Genomic DNA, 17,892 nt, shown 5'->3' with positions numbered 1-17,892 from the left:
GAAACGCTGAACTTGTTCTGCTCCCAGATACATGAGATATCAGTCTACTCTCCTCTGCCCTAAAAGGAACACTGGTGGAAAAACATGAGAGCACCGGTGTATCCTAATAAAGATTTTAATTTCTATTAGATTTTTCCTTTGGAAGTCCCCTAAAAGCTCAATTTAAACCAATTCTGCTTGATGTGCTATGTGTAATACCAAGTTTAACAAACGGCTGCTTTCAGAGTAGAATAATTAAAGCAGTATTGCCAAACTGGAATGAAAGAGTTAGTGGAAGCATTTCTTAGGTTCTCCTTGTTGACTTTTTTCTGACTTGTCCAACCTGACTTCATTCAGGCTCTCCTGGGTAAGGTGCAAACACTGTAACAAAAAGGGCTTTTCCTTAAGAAATCCATTTCAGTTTCACATCTAAGAGGCCATTAATGGAAATTGTCTTTAACAAATTTGGGGTGGTTTCTAGGGAATGTTTTTACTGAAAAAGTCAAATATGCCCACCATAAATCTTTTCTGTGAAATCAACTAAAGAACAGGTTACTCAAAAGCTCTCAGAGCAACTGGAATTTATACATCTGCATGCACAATACAAGGGTCCTGGGATTCCAGAGCATTATCAGTCCTGATGGCTATATTCTTAAACACTGATCTATCATTATCCTTCAAATTCCCCCTTCTTCCTTATCTAACTTAAATAATGAGATAAGCTCCAACACTCCTAAGCTTTGCTAAATTAGTTTAAATATTTCAAGTTCTGCCAACTCCCACTTCTCCCCCCACTTTCTTGGTCTTGACTAAGAAGGTGAAGAAATATTTTGGAGGAAACCTCATGGCCCGAGCTTCATAAATCTTCATCTGCTACTTTCCTAAAATGTCATGCACCCCAAAGTCTATAACAAACAAGCAAATAAACAGCCCAGAGTCAGACACTCCTCTCTTTTCAAAGGTATTTTTGCCTTCTATTGTGAAATGGCTGTTCCTGGGTCCCTGTAGCTTTCTACACTTCCCTCAGATACCAACACATGTCTTCAGAGAACCAGGCGCTCTCTCAAGGCCTGGCGCCCTGCTTTGGCCTGCTCTGTTTGAGGGCAGCAGGCTTTTCTACATGGCTTCAATGGCACCACAAGTGTGGCTGCATCTGTGCCATTTTTGTAAACTTTACTTGGGAACAGACAAATGTGGCCCAATACACGTAGACGAGAAGATGCAACCTGAGCCAGCAGAACGTTGCCTTGGAAGAGGCTTCTTATTTCAGTTCCAAGCCACACATACTTGCACAGTGAACAAATGCCGCAGGGGATATCAGTCCACAACATTCACGGTGAGGCCAAAGGCTCTGCTGTCCTCCGCCCTCTCCTCTCCCCACCCCCCTCTCCTCTCCCAACCCCCACCTGCCTTCCCAAGGACTATTAGATTGCATAGAAATTTCAGAGGAAAGTTAGGTGGCTGTTTGGAATGCCTGCATCCTCCAACAAGGAAAGGAACTTGAAAGTATTTTAATCTAAAAGAAAATAGGAGGGGGGTTCCCTATAAATAAAATCATGCTCAAATAAACACAAAAAGGAGCCAAGGTTTCCTGTAAGGCCACTTTTCAGATGGATTACTGGAAGGAGTATTCTTTCACAGTTTTATGGCTTACTTTGCTATCATCTGCTTAAAATTTGGGTCATTTAAAACAGAGAAGCTAAGATCTAAGCCTTCACTTGGATGAAATATTACAAAGGAAGCAGAAAGTCTCATTCCAAGTGCAGACTCAGAGAGGCAGAACTCTTGGACTCTTGGGTTCTATTCCTGGCTTGGTCCCTGGGCTCTGGTCAGCCCTCGGTCAGAATCTCACTTCTAATCCCTTCAAATCATTTGTTAGTCCCTGTTGTCTAAACAGTGGGGAAAAACCCTGAGTAACACCCCTGGATCCTGTTCAATCGACTGAGATGGTTGGAGATGGTTATAACTCACTTCCAAGAAACCAGGGTGATTTATCCCCTGGGTAGAACTAGTATGTTCCTAAGAGATCACAGTGTCATCAGAACAAATCTTTAAGGTACTGAAACATTTCTCCACCTGCAAGGATCTCTGTGCTCCTTTAATATAACTCAAAAATAATATTGCCCAGCATTTGTATAGTTCTTTATAACTTCCACATTAAAACAATTCTGGTTGAGCTCCAAACCCCCAAGAGGCAGAATAAATAGACAGGTATATTTATCCCCAATTTACAGATGAACAAACTGAGGCTTACATAGGCTAAGAGACTTGATCAAGGGCCCAAAGCTAATAAGTGAAGGGGTTGGGACTCTGTTGTTTTCTGGGTCACATGCTCTTCTGTCTCTAACACGTGGCTTCTCATTAATAACCTTGCTTTTGGACCTGGACAAATGGACTGAGGGAAACTGGTAAAAGGGCTACTACTTATCCCTTCACAAGAATCTGTAGTGCTTTTCAAGTGCAATAAAGGACACTGTGATCCACTGAGGCCCCCTATTAGCATGGATCTAGTGTTATGTCCCACTCACCTCTGGTTACTTCTCTGCTATGGCTTCCCCACTCCTGGCAACTCCAGGAAGAGAGGAGATATAGAAGCTTAATTCCCCCTCCTCTGGGCTTCCATGTCCACAGGCCCATGACTATCTGGCTGCTCCTCACTGATCACTGTAGCTTTTGTTTCTAGGAGGAGTGAATAGTTAGGTAGATAGCTAGCTGTTCCAGGAAATACGCAGTTAAACTTCAGTTAGACTGCCTAATTACCATTTGCTCAGAGGCAAGCTGCACAACTTTCCCGTATCTCAGGTGCCTCCTCTACACGGGCTGTGATAAAGAATGACCAGGGCTGACTGGTAATGGTTCCACAGTGCCTTCATCAGGTAAGGATCCAAGCAAAGCTCATCGTGGAGTGCATGGGCTCTGCTGCTGAGATCTAAGCTGACAGGCCAGAGGAACCAGAGAGAGAAATGCAGAGCTGGCCAAGATGCTGAATCATGTCAGGGTTCAGCACCATGAGTAAATTGCTGGGGGTAGTAAACCTTGAGTCATCAGGGAAGACACTGTATAGCATGCCATTCCTTGACACTAAGTGAATCTGATACACGTGTGAGGGAAATCCAGTGAGGACCAGCCAGGCCCAGGCAGTGCAGCATAATGCAGGGGTACTGGGCTTAGAGTCAGTAGATGGCCTTGGGCTGATTCTGGCTCTATCATTGCCAACCAGCTGTTTGGCTGTGGACAATCCATGCAATTTCTTTGAACCGTCTTGTCCTCATTTGTAACCGAGGTATGCAGATTAAATGAGATCCCATGTGTGGAGGCATCTAGACAGTGCCTGGCACTTATTAAGTGATATGTTTCTTCCTTCTAGTGTTGTACATGTGGTTCCCTTTTTCTTTCTTCTTTTCACCTGACCAACTCCTATTTATACTTTCAGGCTTCATCTCAAATATCACTTCCCTAGAAAACCCTGTCTTGGGCCGAGCCCGTGGCGCACTCAGGAGGGTGTGGCGCTGGGAGCGCGGTGGCGCTCCCGCCGCGGGTTCGGATCCTATATGGGGATGACTGGTGCACTCACAGCGCTAACTGGCTGAGAGCGGTGCGGCCGGTCTCAAAAAGGACAAAAAAAAAAGAAAAGCCTGTCTTGACTCTACTGACCACTAGATTAGCCATTTTCCTTCCGTAATCATACAGTCTCTCAGCATCCTGTAAACCTCCTCTGTGCCATTTATCACAATTTTAGCAAATAATTATTTATGTGATTGTCTGATGTTTGCTGCCGTGCTTGATATATGCTCTTTGAGACTTAGGGACAGTCTTGCTTTCTGCTATATTCCCAACCCTGAGTTCATAGGGAATTTTCAATCAATATTTACTGACTGGAAATGAATAAATGACACATATGTACTGGCTGACACTAAATCAAACCTTCTATGTAAATATTGGACAACTGGTAAAAACAATAAGACCGCCTTTTTTTCTGAAGCAACCATGGCTACATACTCATGCTCCTAAAAAGAATGCAAAATCTCAAGACTTCCAAACTGACAATATACAAAATTCAAGTGATTTCTTTCTAGTCAACATCATTCAATTTTATAGCACAAATAATCTTTTAAAATTTTAACACATGTACCTCAAACCCTTTTTGAAACAAACCAATCAATCCCTTGACCATTTTGGGATTTTAAGAATAAGGGTGGTTCTTTGGGAATTCTTAGGGGTCTTCTGCTTTACTCATATTTCATTAGGTCTTACTGTTTTAACAAAATACTGGAGGTAGACTTCTTGGGCTTTGAATAGAAATGGAAAAATTAACTGGAAATACTTTTAAAGCCTCCCTACCGCCTGCCCCAAAACCTCATAAATGCTTCAAAAAAACTTCAAGGATGGCTTTAGCTTTGTATCTGAGAATAGAATGTGACTTAACTAAAGTAAACTCCACAGATCCTTTTTTAAAAAGCAGCTGCTTCCAGATGGAAGGCATTCTGGCAGAATGGATTACACAGTCACAGTCTACAATCTTAAGCATTTCCCCTACTGCAGTAATGTGTCATCAGTAAAGTTTCCTGGTGACAGACAAATGGATCCATTTTAACTGGGGACAATTTCTCTTCAAATCCTATTGGAGGGAGCAACAGGGTGTGGACATGGCCCAGGCACCAGGCATTCTAAAAGGGCACACTAATTCACTCGGGGAACATATTATCCAGGCAGCAGAAAAATCCTTCTGGGCTTAAGTGGAGTCCAGCTTCGCTGGGAATTGTAACATTCATTATACCCTTTGTTGATAAGAATCCCTAATTAGTCACTCTGGAAAAAGCAGGCTAAAATAGGCCAATAAAACGAATAGCTAAGTTAAAGGGGTTGGGTTCTGTAGGATTTGGAGCCATATGGGCTGTCGCTGATATTCAGCCTTAGCTGGTATCAAGATAAGACAGCATCCCATAGCAGAACTGCTGACTTGCTAGGCTAAGTTAAAGGGGTTGGGTTCTGTAGGATTTGGAGCCATATGGGCTGTCGCTGATATTCATCCTTAGCTGGTATCAAGATAAGACAGCATCCCATAGCAGAACTGCTGACTTGCTATCTAGGGGTGGGGGTGGAGAGATCTCTTCTTTATAAGGTTGGGGGACTGGCTGGCACTTTCAAGTGGATAGAAAACTAAGAAAGAACAGACCCATGTGGTGACCTACAACTGCAGGGATTCTAGAACTATACCATGGAGCATAGGAGTAGGGACCCAGCCTACAATCTCATAGATTTACTCATGGGCATCTGGGGGTACACTTGGCTTGGTGAACAAGGGAAGCTTGTAAGGGTGTAATCCTATTTCTGATCTCTCTAATGAAGAAAAACAACATAGTATAATATATACATGTAGATATAAATCTGGAAAAACTCATGCCAGGTTTTTGTGTCTTATTTTCACAGACAAGGGTAATTCAAAAAGTTCATGGAAAGATTCACGTTATCTTTTAATTCTATTTTTCCACGGCCTTTTTGAAATACTCATGTTTATATTAGGAAGGTCAGACATTTCAGCTCTAAACATTCAAATTAAAAATCACATAAGTAAGGCAGAAAGAATATGATTAAACACATCAGTATGCATTAAGAGGAGGAGGAGACCTGGCCTAAAAATTGCAAAAGTCATTCCCCCCACGACCACTGACCTGGGGCCACTGAGTGTGGCTGTGTCTCTCACCGCCTGAGCTGTTTCTGATGCAAAATCCAGGGCGCCTGCCACTGGTTTGGTCACAGTGCCAACAAGCCCTTTCCCAAGGCCAGATATAAAACCGCTGACACCCCCTTCTGTTTTCACACCTTCCACTGTTGAAGTTATAACACTGGTCAATCCACCAATGATACCTAGCGAAAAAGACAGGGGCTGTTGTAACCTGGCCAAGGACAAAAGCAAAAGCATTTAAAGCCAAACCCCAAACCCCTCAATTCCATGCACCTAAAATGATAACTTAAGGGCATTCTGTTAATCTCTGTGCCAGATAGGCCACAGAAAGGCCAAATCACAGAAAGATGCAGCATATTTGCCCAATAAGTCCAGAGTCAGAGGATATATATTACATATTGGTCAGAAGTGTGTTCCAGTTTTAAAAAAAAAAGCTGAGAGGTTAACAGGAGGCCATTTTCCATTCCAGAGCTTGGGCAGCATATGGGCAATCAGGAGAAGACACACATGATAGGAATTAAATCAACAGGAGACTAGGGCTCTGGGGGAAAGCCAAAAGAAGTTGGGATCTTATAAAATATAAGGCAGAGAAATAATCAAATATACACACCACCAAATGTTTGAAATGGGGTAAAAGCTACTGTACGCTTTGCTGAAATCAGGTATAGGCAATTATAGCAAATGATGAAGTCTTCATGAAGGGCACCCCCAAAAGCTGCCAAAGCTAACTGGGACCCTCAATGGAGTCAGTTCAAAATATCAACCTAGGTCAAAAACACAGTCCAAACATTCTGAAAGCTGACAGCAATGGCTGAAAGAGAAGTAGCCAGAAGTTGGCAAAGGCTGGAGAGGTCACAGGCATTGCGGGGAAAAGGCAGCCCTGTCCGGGGAGCATTTCCAGGACTTGTGCCAGGGACACTCTCAGGATGTTTACCCTCTGACAGTGGGGGTGTGAGCAAGCTCTCTAGACTCTTCAGCTCTAGTGAGATAAATTGGTAAAGGAAACTCCTTGGGTGAGAATGTACTAACAACTCACAGCGTTTCTTTTGGATTCTGGGTCCATTTGCTCCAGTGAGGCAATATCCCCTTTCCCAACCTTTTGAATGAAGTTCTTGGCAGAGCATGCACAGTACAGGGGTTCAGACCGGACCTGAGAGACAGAATATTACTGGACCCGGGTCAGGCAGAGCCTACAGAGAGAACTGAGCACAACTCTAATATTTTAAACCAAGGAGATAGACTGTATTCTGGTCTTGTTATCTTTTAAAGGTCTTTTCACCCTGAAAAAGAATCTCACTCCAGGCTACTGATTTCATATAACCCAGAGCTCAATGGACCTTCTTTAGATGAGGCTACTGGTTCCTGGTCTTAGATCGGCCTAACTGGCTCCTGTACGTATTATCAGAATGATCCTTGGCTGACGGTGATTTTGCAACCTTGAACCAATCACCCACTTTCTCAACACATTGTGTGTTCATCTAGAAAGTAAGGACAGCCATCTCCACATCCCCAGGATGCTGGACAGATAATGGCAATTATACATAGCAAAGCATTTTATATTCCTAAAAAAAAAAAGCCCTCTAATAGTCTAATGCACTGTCATTACAGTTACTAGAAAGAATGATTAAATCTTTAACCCCAAATGATTACCTGATGGTCAACTTTTAAAGTCTATAAACAGATTGATTTCAGCCAAATTTTACTTCTAGCCTGATGTCTCCTTGGGGGCTGCTCCCTTTACAAAGCAAAGGCATTTTGATCCAAACCTCACCATCAGGAAAGCTGATAAACAAAAACTCTGACCTAAACATTGTGTCCTAAGCACAAATATAATTTTTTTTTTATTATCTATACTCCTTCCTCTTCCTCCAAATGCAGATAATCAAGACTGATCAGTCTTGATACGACTCTGAAAGCTTCACACAATTCCAAGGATCTGGTACAAATTTCTGGTTCAGTTTACCAGCCATAACTAAGCATGAGCTATCTGCCAGGTGTCACGTGAGGTATGCAAGTACAAAGGTGAACACAAAATGGTCTTTATGCTGTCATGGCACTCACAATCTATCAGAGACCAAGACATACCCAGCTACCATGTGTGCTCTAACTGTCATTAATTCTAACTGGGACAGTGGAGCTGGGGAGATGTCATTTGAGTTGGGACTTATAGGTTGAGCAGGATTTTGATAAAGCAAGGAAATGAGGCAGAGAAAGGGAAGGTGGTGGACCATGAGTGAGCAAGGACTAGGAGGCATGTCTGGGGAGCAGAACATGGCTGTGTGTGGCTGAAGCACAGGGTGGTTGGGGGACAGTGGTTAGAAAAATTGGCTGGGTTTATATTGCAAAGGCCCTCAATGCCATGCCAAGAGGTTATTGAGAAAAATGCAATAACACACAAATGAGTCAGAATTAAACCACTAAAAGTCAGAATTCAAACAAATTCAGAGATGAACACATGCCATCACCTACATCTCTCTGGTATGTGGATCTCCCCTGCTGTCAGCTTTTATTCTACTTGCATTTGACGGTACCTCTGAGGGACTGTGGCAGAACAGCCATTCTTCCACAGCATGCTGTCATGTGACTTACCATGAGCCAGGCCATGGATGCCTGCTACGAGGTGTTCACCACTTGTGGCTGCATGGTATCTGATGTATTCCCGCTCTGACTGATGCCGATTGTCCATCGTCTTCCCTAAGCCATCTGATAATGTCCCAGCAAACTGGAATGAATTAAAAACATAAGGGGAAGTTTTAAAGCCTCAGCACTATTTTTAATATTTTAATTATTTAAAATAAATACCTTCCCTTGCTCCTAGCTAGGATTCAGTAAATACCAATTAGAAAGAGAGATTAATTGCTGAATTACATATACTGTGTGCCCCACAACAATAGTTCTCAAACACTGGACACATACAAATTGTGGGATGCTTACACTGGGGGATACAAGGCTTACAAAGCAACTGCTAAACATCACTAATGACATTTAATTTCCACAACACTACTGAAAATTTACTGAAAAAATTAAAGGCATGACAAAATGGTCTTGGGGGAGGAGAGGTAAGCTTTGGGATTCTATGATGGTAAGGACACAGGCTCTTTGCTCTAAGAATCAGTGGGATTCAAAACAGGAAATGTGTCAGATTAATGCTTTAGAGTTTGGAATAAAAATTTCTGGTGAGCTCAACCTTCCTCAAGTAATACCTTCTTTCATTCACCCAATAATTACTGAGTACCCATTAGGTGCCAAGCTTCATTTGTCAAAAGAAAAAAATTAAGTAGATGAAAAGATTAACAGGTTAGGGCATCTTTCTTGGGAAGAGGTAGACTTGAACTCATGACTTCAAATGCAAACTCATTTTCTCCCACAAAGCAGAGAGATTTTATTTATCCTGGCATATTTTAACCAGAGAAGCCATCTCATCCATCAAAGCTGGATAAAAAGGACACAAAACTCTTTTGTCACAAGACAATTTGAGAAGGTTTAAAGTGACAGTTAATAAACCACAGGGTACTTATCCTCATCATTCAGGCATAAAAGGAGAAGGATATCAAATACATAATTAACCTTCTCAGGAAAGATCTACCAAAACAAGTGGTTTAAGTGCCAATGACCCAGGACTAACCTTTTAGAAAACTCACAGGAATGTTATTTAGATATAAAGCTCAGTGGAAAGAGTCAAGGCAAGAGCTTGCCTGGAAGACCCAGCACACTGGGTAGCCATCTGGGGCCTATTTCATTCTGATTTGGCAAGGGCATGTGTGTGGGTTACACAGATCAGATCTGCCCTGGAAACCATCAGTCCTGAGGCTTCTTGACACTAGTGACAGGGGAGTTCTGAGCACAGAAGGAGGACTAGAGGAAGAAACAGTAATTTTATGTAAAGCAGTGGCTCCCGAGGCAAGCTATGGGAATACTCTTTCATTTCGCTCAATCTAAATGCTTTCATGATCGAGAGCAGTGATTACTGACCTTTCTGGAGCTGCAATCTCTATCAATATTTGTTTGCTTTTTGCCTTACCTGCCCCATATTTCCCGTCTAATTAGAGAATTAAAGTGAATGAAAATTAATTTTACAATTTCCTTTAGGGCAATCGGAGACACCACAGGATATTGCAGAGCCAGCACTGTGAATTACTAAGCAGGGGCTTTACGCAGGGATCCCTTTTAAGAGCATCCACAGTATAGCAGAAGAACCACGAGCCTGGGCTGCAGTGCCCTCTCAACCATTCTGGTAGCTACATGACCCTGAGCAAGGCTCCCTACCTCTGAGCCTCACTCTGCATCTGGAGAATGGTGATAGTACCTACGCTGTCATGTGGCTGGAAGGATTAGTGACGACGGCTCAGGTCTAGCATCTAGTTAGCATTCTTACTGTTGTTATTAGTCAGCTACTAATCCAAAGAGGAACATCTTGCACTATTTGAAGAAGGTCTTTCTAAGGTTTAGAAGTATGGTCATTTGCAATAAGATTTAACATTAAAAAACAAAACAACAACAACAAAAAAACCCTGTTTCCAGCAGATAAACACTAGCCTTCAAAGTGAGTTTTTAGAGTGGCATCATCTATAAAATTAGAGTGTTGGACCTGATAATTTCCCAAATCTTTTCCATCTCTGACACACTGTGTGATCTACAACCCAAGGTGGAATGTCTTTATTAAGCACTTACTCTGGGCCCAGCACAGATTTAGGCACTGCTGAGAATACAAACAAATAATAACCTTAGGTCTTATTCTTAAGGAGCTGACAGTCTCATTGGGAAAAAATCAATTATATATATGAAACAGCCAGAAACAAAAACCCAGAATACGAACTATAAGCAGGAATCTAGACTGAGGAAAATGTAATCCTTGTTTTGGAAAGGGTGAAAAAGAGTCCCTGCTATGTTCTAGAATTATGTAGGTTGCCAGTGTTCTTCATTCAGGGTCTGGGCAAAAATGCTTCTTCCTGATGCCTCAGAAGTAGAGAGATCACACATCCCTGTCATGCTTCTCTGGTTAAAGTATGCCAAGAGGCACCTGCTCTACCTGAAGATGCCTGTGCTCCACCTGAAGACGCCCAGGAGCACCAAAGCTCCTTTCAGGGTCTTGTTCAGGTCTTCCCCATTTTACTCAAGCTCTTACTCTCCTTGAGAATAGATCATTTCCTTGGAAGAAGATTAAGTTAAGGTCCCTTTTACCTATTTCTACAGCTGACTAGGAGAAGTAAAAAATCCCATAACACTTTTTTCCCCTTGAGAGAAAAATCTAGGCAAACTGCCCAATACCATTCCTTCTTCTAACCCCCTGCCAATTAAACAAGCTTAATGTCCAAGGTTTATGAGTGAGCCTATGCCAGAAGCTTAATTGCCAACTGATTCTGATGCAGCAGCTCAGCACCTCCAGCACGAACAGGCTCCTTGGTGCTCACTGTACAAAGACACCATTTTGACCCAAGGAGGATGGGTTAATATGACCTAAGAGATTTAAATCTTCCCTTTCAATGCCAGAGTCTTCCACATGCTTCTCAGGTGCCTCACCTTTTCCATGGAAAGGTACCTACATCTAACTCAACTTACCGTAGAGCCTCTGTCTGAATTTCCACCTCTCTGTCTAAAGTAAGTTGGCTTACTTGTGCAAGCCAACTGGACCTGTCCTTTGTCACTTGGAAGTAAAAAGTAAAGGATATGAAGATATTAACAGGCAATCTCTCTTCAGCACTAAAAATGCGCTTTGAGAACTCAGAAAACTTGGGTAGATGTTGATCTCTGTGATCCAACCAAACCCGTACTGGTGAGAAGTTAATCAGATTTTACTGGGAGAGAATTTCATAGGAATTAAACCAAAGCCATCTAGATAATAGATGCAGTGGTCAAAGGCTGGGCCTTGGGTCAACCCACTGAGTTCTGATATTGAATCCAGGCCACCATAAAGTGTGGTCACCTTTCACTATGGGAGTACCTAAATCAGTCAGTCATCCTTAATACCAACTCTCATTCCCACCTCAGTGGGAAGGTAAACCACACCCTATCCCTTATTTCTCCCTCAAAGACAGCACGGGAACACGTTGGGTGCAGGGAGGGAGGGGACTCCAGCAGCACTTGTTATGGGTGCTCTCTAGCCTTGGTCTTCTCTGAAGCTGGGAAACATTATTTTTTACTCATGTCCTTGACTTTGAACATGATCATCAAAACTGAACAGAGATACTGACTAGAGCTACAACATCACATAGGGAGTGATTGGTCCCCAACATCCTTCATTCCCCACCCCTCAATGTCTTATGACAAATGAAGCCTGAGGTAGATATTCAGATAATTCAGACAAAGGAGAAAGAACCCCAGAGGCATTGAGGGAAAGGCTGAAAATCATCAGGATATGAGCAAGTACAATTCAGCTATGCACCCAGTCAGTCAACCAAGCAATCCAACATGTGCAACTCCTACTGTGTGCCAGGCTAAAACTGAGAATCAGAAATCAGAAGTGGTTTCTGCCTCCTTCCCTCAAGACTTCAGTCAGGCAGTATGTATGTGGCATACAGAAAGATAATCACACCTGAGTTCAAGTTCTGACTGTGACACTTAATAGCTGTGAGATTATGGATAAGTAACTTAACCTATGTGAGCCTTTGTTTCTTCATCTTCAAAATGAGGATAAAACTATCACCTACAAGGATGCTGTAAGGATTAGATAAACATGTAAAGCACTTAGCACAGGGTCTGACACATAAGGGACATTCAATAAAAATAGTATTGAGTTGTCCAAACTTCAATTTCTTCATATGAAAAACAGGAACATTCCGCAGGGCTGTAGTGGAGTCAGGGAGATACTCTGCAGAAAAGTGTCTGGCATGCCCCCCCCCCGCCCCCCGCCCTCCAAGTAAAGCAGAAGCTATAAAAGCGTCAGAGCAGGGAGCATGTGTTAGGCTCTTAAACTGGGAAAGCCACTAGCAACTGGAAGATAATTTGAACATCATTTTTAACTCACTTGTTATAAATAACACCAGGAGGAGCATTTGCAGAGACTTAAGTCAATCTTGCTCATTTTGTAGCAATTTCAAGTCCACAAAATACTTAAGGCTTCAAGTGAATGTTGTCCAAACTAAGTTGAGAGGTTCCAAGGAACAGAATGTCCTTCAGAAAATCTGCTATTACATGTGCAAAGACAATGATTTTCCCCCTTCTTTCGCTTCAACACACCACACTTCATGAATTCCGGCCACAGTCCAAAGTTAAGTCATTAATTTCTCTAAAGAACTATTTTCAGCAAGGGGATTAAAAAATCTAAGAAGCACTTCAAGACGCCAGTTCTACTGAAGAGCACACACACACTGCGAATCAACACCCCACCTTCCAAAAATAATCTCATTCTTTATAAAAAAGGAGACACTGCAAGTTAGCCCAGGTTCAGGGCCTGGCTTTGAACAGCTGATTTTATATAACTGAAATTCAAGTAGATGCTGGGATAGGGCAAGGGAAAAATTCATACTGTGTCCCTCTGTTCTGTCTCCTATCAGTTTTCCTGACCCCTTTATGATATTCAGCAAGCATGGGATGCCAAAGGTATTCGGCCAGTGTAACAGGAGCCTGGGCTTGAATTACTCCCCCTTCTTTTGGGTTCTTCTTTCACAGTTATTTACCTAATGGAAATTTCCTCCTTAATATCCATGCCCCACTTAGTAATTGCTGGTGACAATATCTTCCTTGCCACCAGGGCACATGGTGACCACATATAAAAGGAAAGGAGAGAGAAATGGCAGGTCTCTGTGGTGTGAGGGAGTTTTATATTATCCCAAGTACAAGGTTGTACACCTGCAAATCTCAGCTACTAGCACACTCTAATTATAGTCAGCACTGCCTGCAAGAAGCTATGATTGAACACGTAAATTCGGAAAACCAGCTATACGTTGTCCATATAAATAAGGTTGATGTGAACTTTGTAGGGGCTGCCATAATATAGTCAAATAGGCAGGAGCAAGGAATCAAATCTTACTCTGTCACTTACTAAATACGCATCCTCATGAAAGCTGCTTAACTTTCCTGAATTTCAGTTTACCCATCTGTAAAAAGCAACCACTTTCTTAAAGAGTTTCTTTGAAGGGTCAAGGAGCTAATGAAAAATGCTTGGCATAATGTTTGGTCATCAATTTTTACAAGGTTCTTAGAAAAGTAATTTGGGGCCTTAAACTTCAGAATCATTTTCAACTCTGCTGGTACACAATCAGGAAAACCTCCCTGGAGTCATATAAGACTTAAGTCATTTCAAAACTAAGGTCTTCACCATTTCCTTCTGCTTGACACTGTTAAAATACCCACAGTCAAAATTATTCTCAGAGTGTGAGTTCTGCCTTGATGTTGAGGAACCTTTTTTTGATATTTGTGGACAGGGAAGAGTTAAAGTAAAATGTGATCCAAAAAGCAGTGAGTATCTATCACTGGCAAAAGGCAAACCAAACAGCTAGTCCTCACTCAGCCAAATGGCGAAGGGCTGGGAGCATGGAGGAAGGGCATTTTTTAAAAAAAAAGGCATGAAACAAGCTGAGGTTTGGCAAGAAAGAGGCAGTTTGGATCCCAGATTTCTATCCACTAGAAGTGGAACAGGTTTGTCTGTTTTCAGTTCTACTTGGTTATGGATTATGTATAGCCCTTAAAGCAAAGAGAAAAAGGGGAAAGAATCCAGAAAGAGGACCCTGGGCAAGAATAATAAAGATATTTTAAAGCTGGGACTGAAATTCTACTCCAGTAACATTGGCCTAAACCAACGACCTTGGTTTTTTTTTTTTGTTTTTTTTGTTTTTTTTTTGGTCTCTGGAGATCTAAAAGCCCTCCTACCCTAAGATATACACCATGTTGCTATTTCACGGATAAACACTTATCAGGCAACAGACACTCCTTTTCAGTTAAGGAACAAAGTTATCCAAAGCCACCCAGAATTATCTCTGTACACAAGGTCTAAACACTTGCAACAAAGTCAGACCTCAAGCCTTTCCTGGTGTATTAACTAGCCCAAGACACACGCCTGCTGAACTGGCAGTCTCTCTTTCTATTCTGCAACTCTGACCTCGTTATGAACTCAGATGTTGTTTCAGATTAATCTGGAAGTTCAGAGTGGTTTGAAACACTCCAATAATATGATTTTACTTTTTCTTTAAAAAGGATTGGTAGAGTTTGCTATAAGGCTAAAAGCACAGAAATAAGCAAAATAAACACAGGTAGGGTCAGGAAGACTGATTTTCAGCAATCAACAAGTAGTCAGAGCTTAGTCAAGTCCTGTTTTCCCTGTTTTTTCCTGCACCAATTATAAAGAGTGTAGGCAAGAAGAGTCGTTAAACCCAGCTATGGATGGAGATGTGTCTCACCTTTTAACTCACTGTAGGGGTTTTTGGCAGAAGGGGTAAGTTATTATGGTGGGGATGCTGAAAAACCCACGAAGCATGCAGAGGGGAGCCTAAAGGTGGATTTCTGCACAATTAGTACCAGCCAAGGGGAATAAGCTTCTGACTTCATGAGAGAGATCGTTTTGCCATCCTAATAATGTTTTTCAATATGCACAAATGGCTCACACTTCAGTACTGACCAAGGAGACAGATTATGACGTGGGAAAAAATTCCCTCTTTGGTGGTCACACCATAATGCCTGACTTGGCAGATAAATTATTTCAACTCCAGAAAAACGCACAGGCTTTGAAAAGCAAGGAGTCCTGATGCCAACTCTGTCACTAGTATCAGCTGGGAGAACGTGAGTAAAACACTCTCTTTAGTAGTGTCTTCATCTATCAAACAGGGAGAACACTACCCACAGCTACCCAATGAGACCCTGGTTATGAAAGCACAAAGCAAAGAGTTATTACTGCAAATCCTATTCTTTCTTCTAATGAGTGCCCCCCCTGCCCCTCCCCCCCGGCTTTTCTCCTCAACCAAATCCTGCCGGTCTCATCCTGAAATTACATAATGCCTGTTGTAGAACAAAGAGAAGTATAAATATGCCCATTATAAACAGAATAAAATCTCAAAATATAGAAATTTAGATATGAAACACAACATTCCTCAATAGAAAAGAAGCTCAAGCTTGTCTCCTTCCCAGTCACAAGGACTCCATTCCTGTCAAGCACTTTGTATTTCAAATGCATAGATATATTCTCTTTAATGCCAACAGCCTGGGAAGAAAGGAGCTGGGTGATGTTAGAAAGAACAACCACAGATGCTGGGCACCAGTATAAGCTGAGCATTGTGTTGCAAAATCCGACAGCTTTCAGGGGTTTGAAATACCTTCACGAGGTTTTTAGAAAGAAATCTGTTCCCAACTGTGTCTTTAAATAAATGAAGCTGTAGGTGAGTATGTAGCAAAATACATTAGGAAAAATTTCTAACTGCTGAAGACCATAGTGTTACTTTTGGAATTATAACCATCAGGCAACAAAGTTTACCATGTACCAGGCACTGTTCTAAGGGCCTGCCATTCATGAAGTCATTCAGTTTAAACTTCACAACAACCCTAGGAGGTAGCTCCATTATTATTCCTGTTTTACAGATGAAACTGGAAAGACTATGACCATCTCCAACAAAGGTCTGCTAAGTACATACCTACATCTGATGCTGAGTAATCTAGAGAGGGAAACCAACCATGATTTTTGTTATTGTCTCCATGAAAAACATCCTTCCTAAATGCTAGTGAAAATCACATGGAGACACCAGGCCTACATCTTTCCTCTCCCAAGCAGCAGAGCTGACAAAGGAAGGCAGCTGACAGAAGTACATAAGTGATAAAGTTGCTGAGAAATTACATGCAAAGCCCTGGACAAGAAAGAAGACTTAGGCTCCAGTCCCCTTCCTTGATCCATGTCACCACCCAAACACCTTAACCATTTCCATCCCCCAGACCTTACCCTAGACCATGCAGCCGAGGACCCACTCCTTCCCTTCCCCAAAGCAATTACTCTCACTATCTAAAACAGGCCCCAAAGAAATAGGCGGGTCACATTACACCACACCAGGTTATATTACTAGCATGTACCATTTACACTGGGAGGAAAGATGGTGGCCAAGTTGGGGTGGGATTGGGACTAGTAATTTCAAGAGCTCCTGCCTGTGAAAAAGAGGTCTGCTCTTCCATCCCAACTTCTTACAGGACAAGGATTTACTGAAGAAAGTAGAACACCAAAAGTAAAAGATTTGTTTGGTCAGAGCTGGTCTGGTCAAGTAAATCTTTTTTTTTCTTTGGTGGCTGGCCGGTATGGGGATCCAAACCCTTGACCTTGGTGTTATAAGGCTGCACTCTGACCAAGTGGGCTAACCGGCCAGCCCTCGTCAAGCAAATCTAACTACACAAAGAAGCTATTTCTCTGGCAAGGACTGTTTCATGTATGAGTAATGGATGTACGTACGTGGAGATACAAATCTAGGGGAGAGGGGCTAGTGGGGAGGGGAGCAAAAGCAGAAGAGAACTATCAAGAGAGAATAGACAAAAACCAACTATGCTCCTAGAATAAAAACAGATCTTGAAAGTTCATCGAGTTCAGTCTCCATTCCTCTTCTCTCCATCTTTCTCAGTCCTCAGCTATTTCCAGCACCATGAACCCATCTAAGAGCAATATACCACTAATAGTGGAAATTAAGCTGCTATTTCTAACAACTGACTAACTTTTTACAAGGGTGGGTAAGAAAGAGCCTACATTTTGCAAAAGCTGTATATACAAAACCAATACTTCATATCTAGGTAATGTCCGGGAAGTTTATTCTAAGCAAGTGCAATAAATACTAGGTAAAATCATGATTGATAACTGGTCTTTAGCATCTCAGAGAACAAATAAGTTGGACCTATCTTTTGGGGGGTAAAATGGGAATGAGAGGAAGCTCGGATCAAAGGTACTTAAATTAAGTCCTATCTCATGTCTCCTGAGACATGGGGCTTCATCCCAGGCTCAAGTAAAAGGCCAAAAGAAGTTTCTCTTTAAAATAAATTCAGATGTCCCCACCTTTCAGATGAGCAAAAATTAAAATAAGCTGGGCCGGCCCGGTGGCGCACTGCTGTAGTGCGCCGCTTGGGAAGCGCGGTGGCGCTCCCGCCGAGGGTTCGGATCCCACATACAGACCGGTTCCCGCTCACTGGCTGAGCGAGGCATGGGAGCAACACCGAGGGCTGCGATCCCGTTGCCGGTCCCGGTCCGATACGGGGGCGACACTGAGGGTTGCGATCCGTTGCCGGACATGGAAAAAGACAAAAAGGAAAAAAATAAAAAATAAAAAATAAAA

General features: G+C 42.3%; 1 protein-coding gene across 1 annotated transcript in view; it reads right to left on the bottom strand.

Moving 5' to 3' along the window:
* Positions 1-17,892, bottom strand: part of LOC103598933 (vacuolar protein sorting-associated protein 13D-like) — a gene marked incomplete at its 5' end in the record, with an annotated part of 136,093 nt that overhangs the window by 41,112 nt on the left and 77,089 nt on the right. The window contains 2 exons of the mRNA XM_008582999.1: positions 5,652-5,847; positions 8,255-8,387. Coding sequence (XP_008581221.1) covers positions 5,652-5,847; positions 8,255-8,387 — 329 coding nt within the window. The remainder of the gene's footprint in view (positions 1-5,651; positions 5,848-8,254; positions 8,388-17,892) is intronic.

The sequence above is a fragment of the Galeopterus variegatus genome, unplaced genomic scaffold (assembly GCF_000696425.1).
Source record: "Galeopterus variegatus unplaced genomic scaffold, G_variegatus-3.0.2 Scaffold2792, whole genome shotgun sequence".
Taxonomy (NCBI): domain Eukaryota; kingdom Metazoa; phylum Chordata; class Mammalia; order Dermoptera; family Cynocephalidae; genus Galeopterus; species Galeopterus variegatus.
This window is presented reverse-complemented; position numbering and strand designations above follow the sequence as displayed.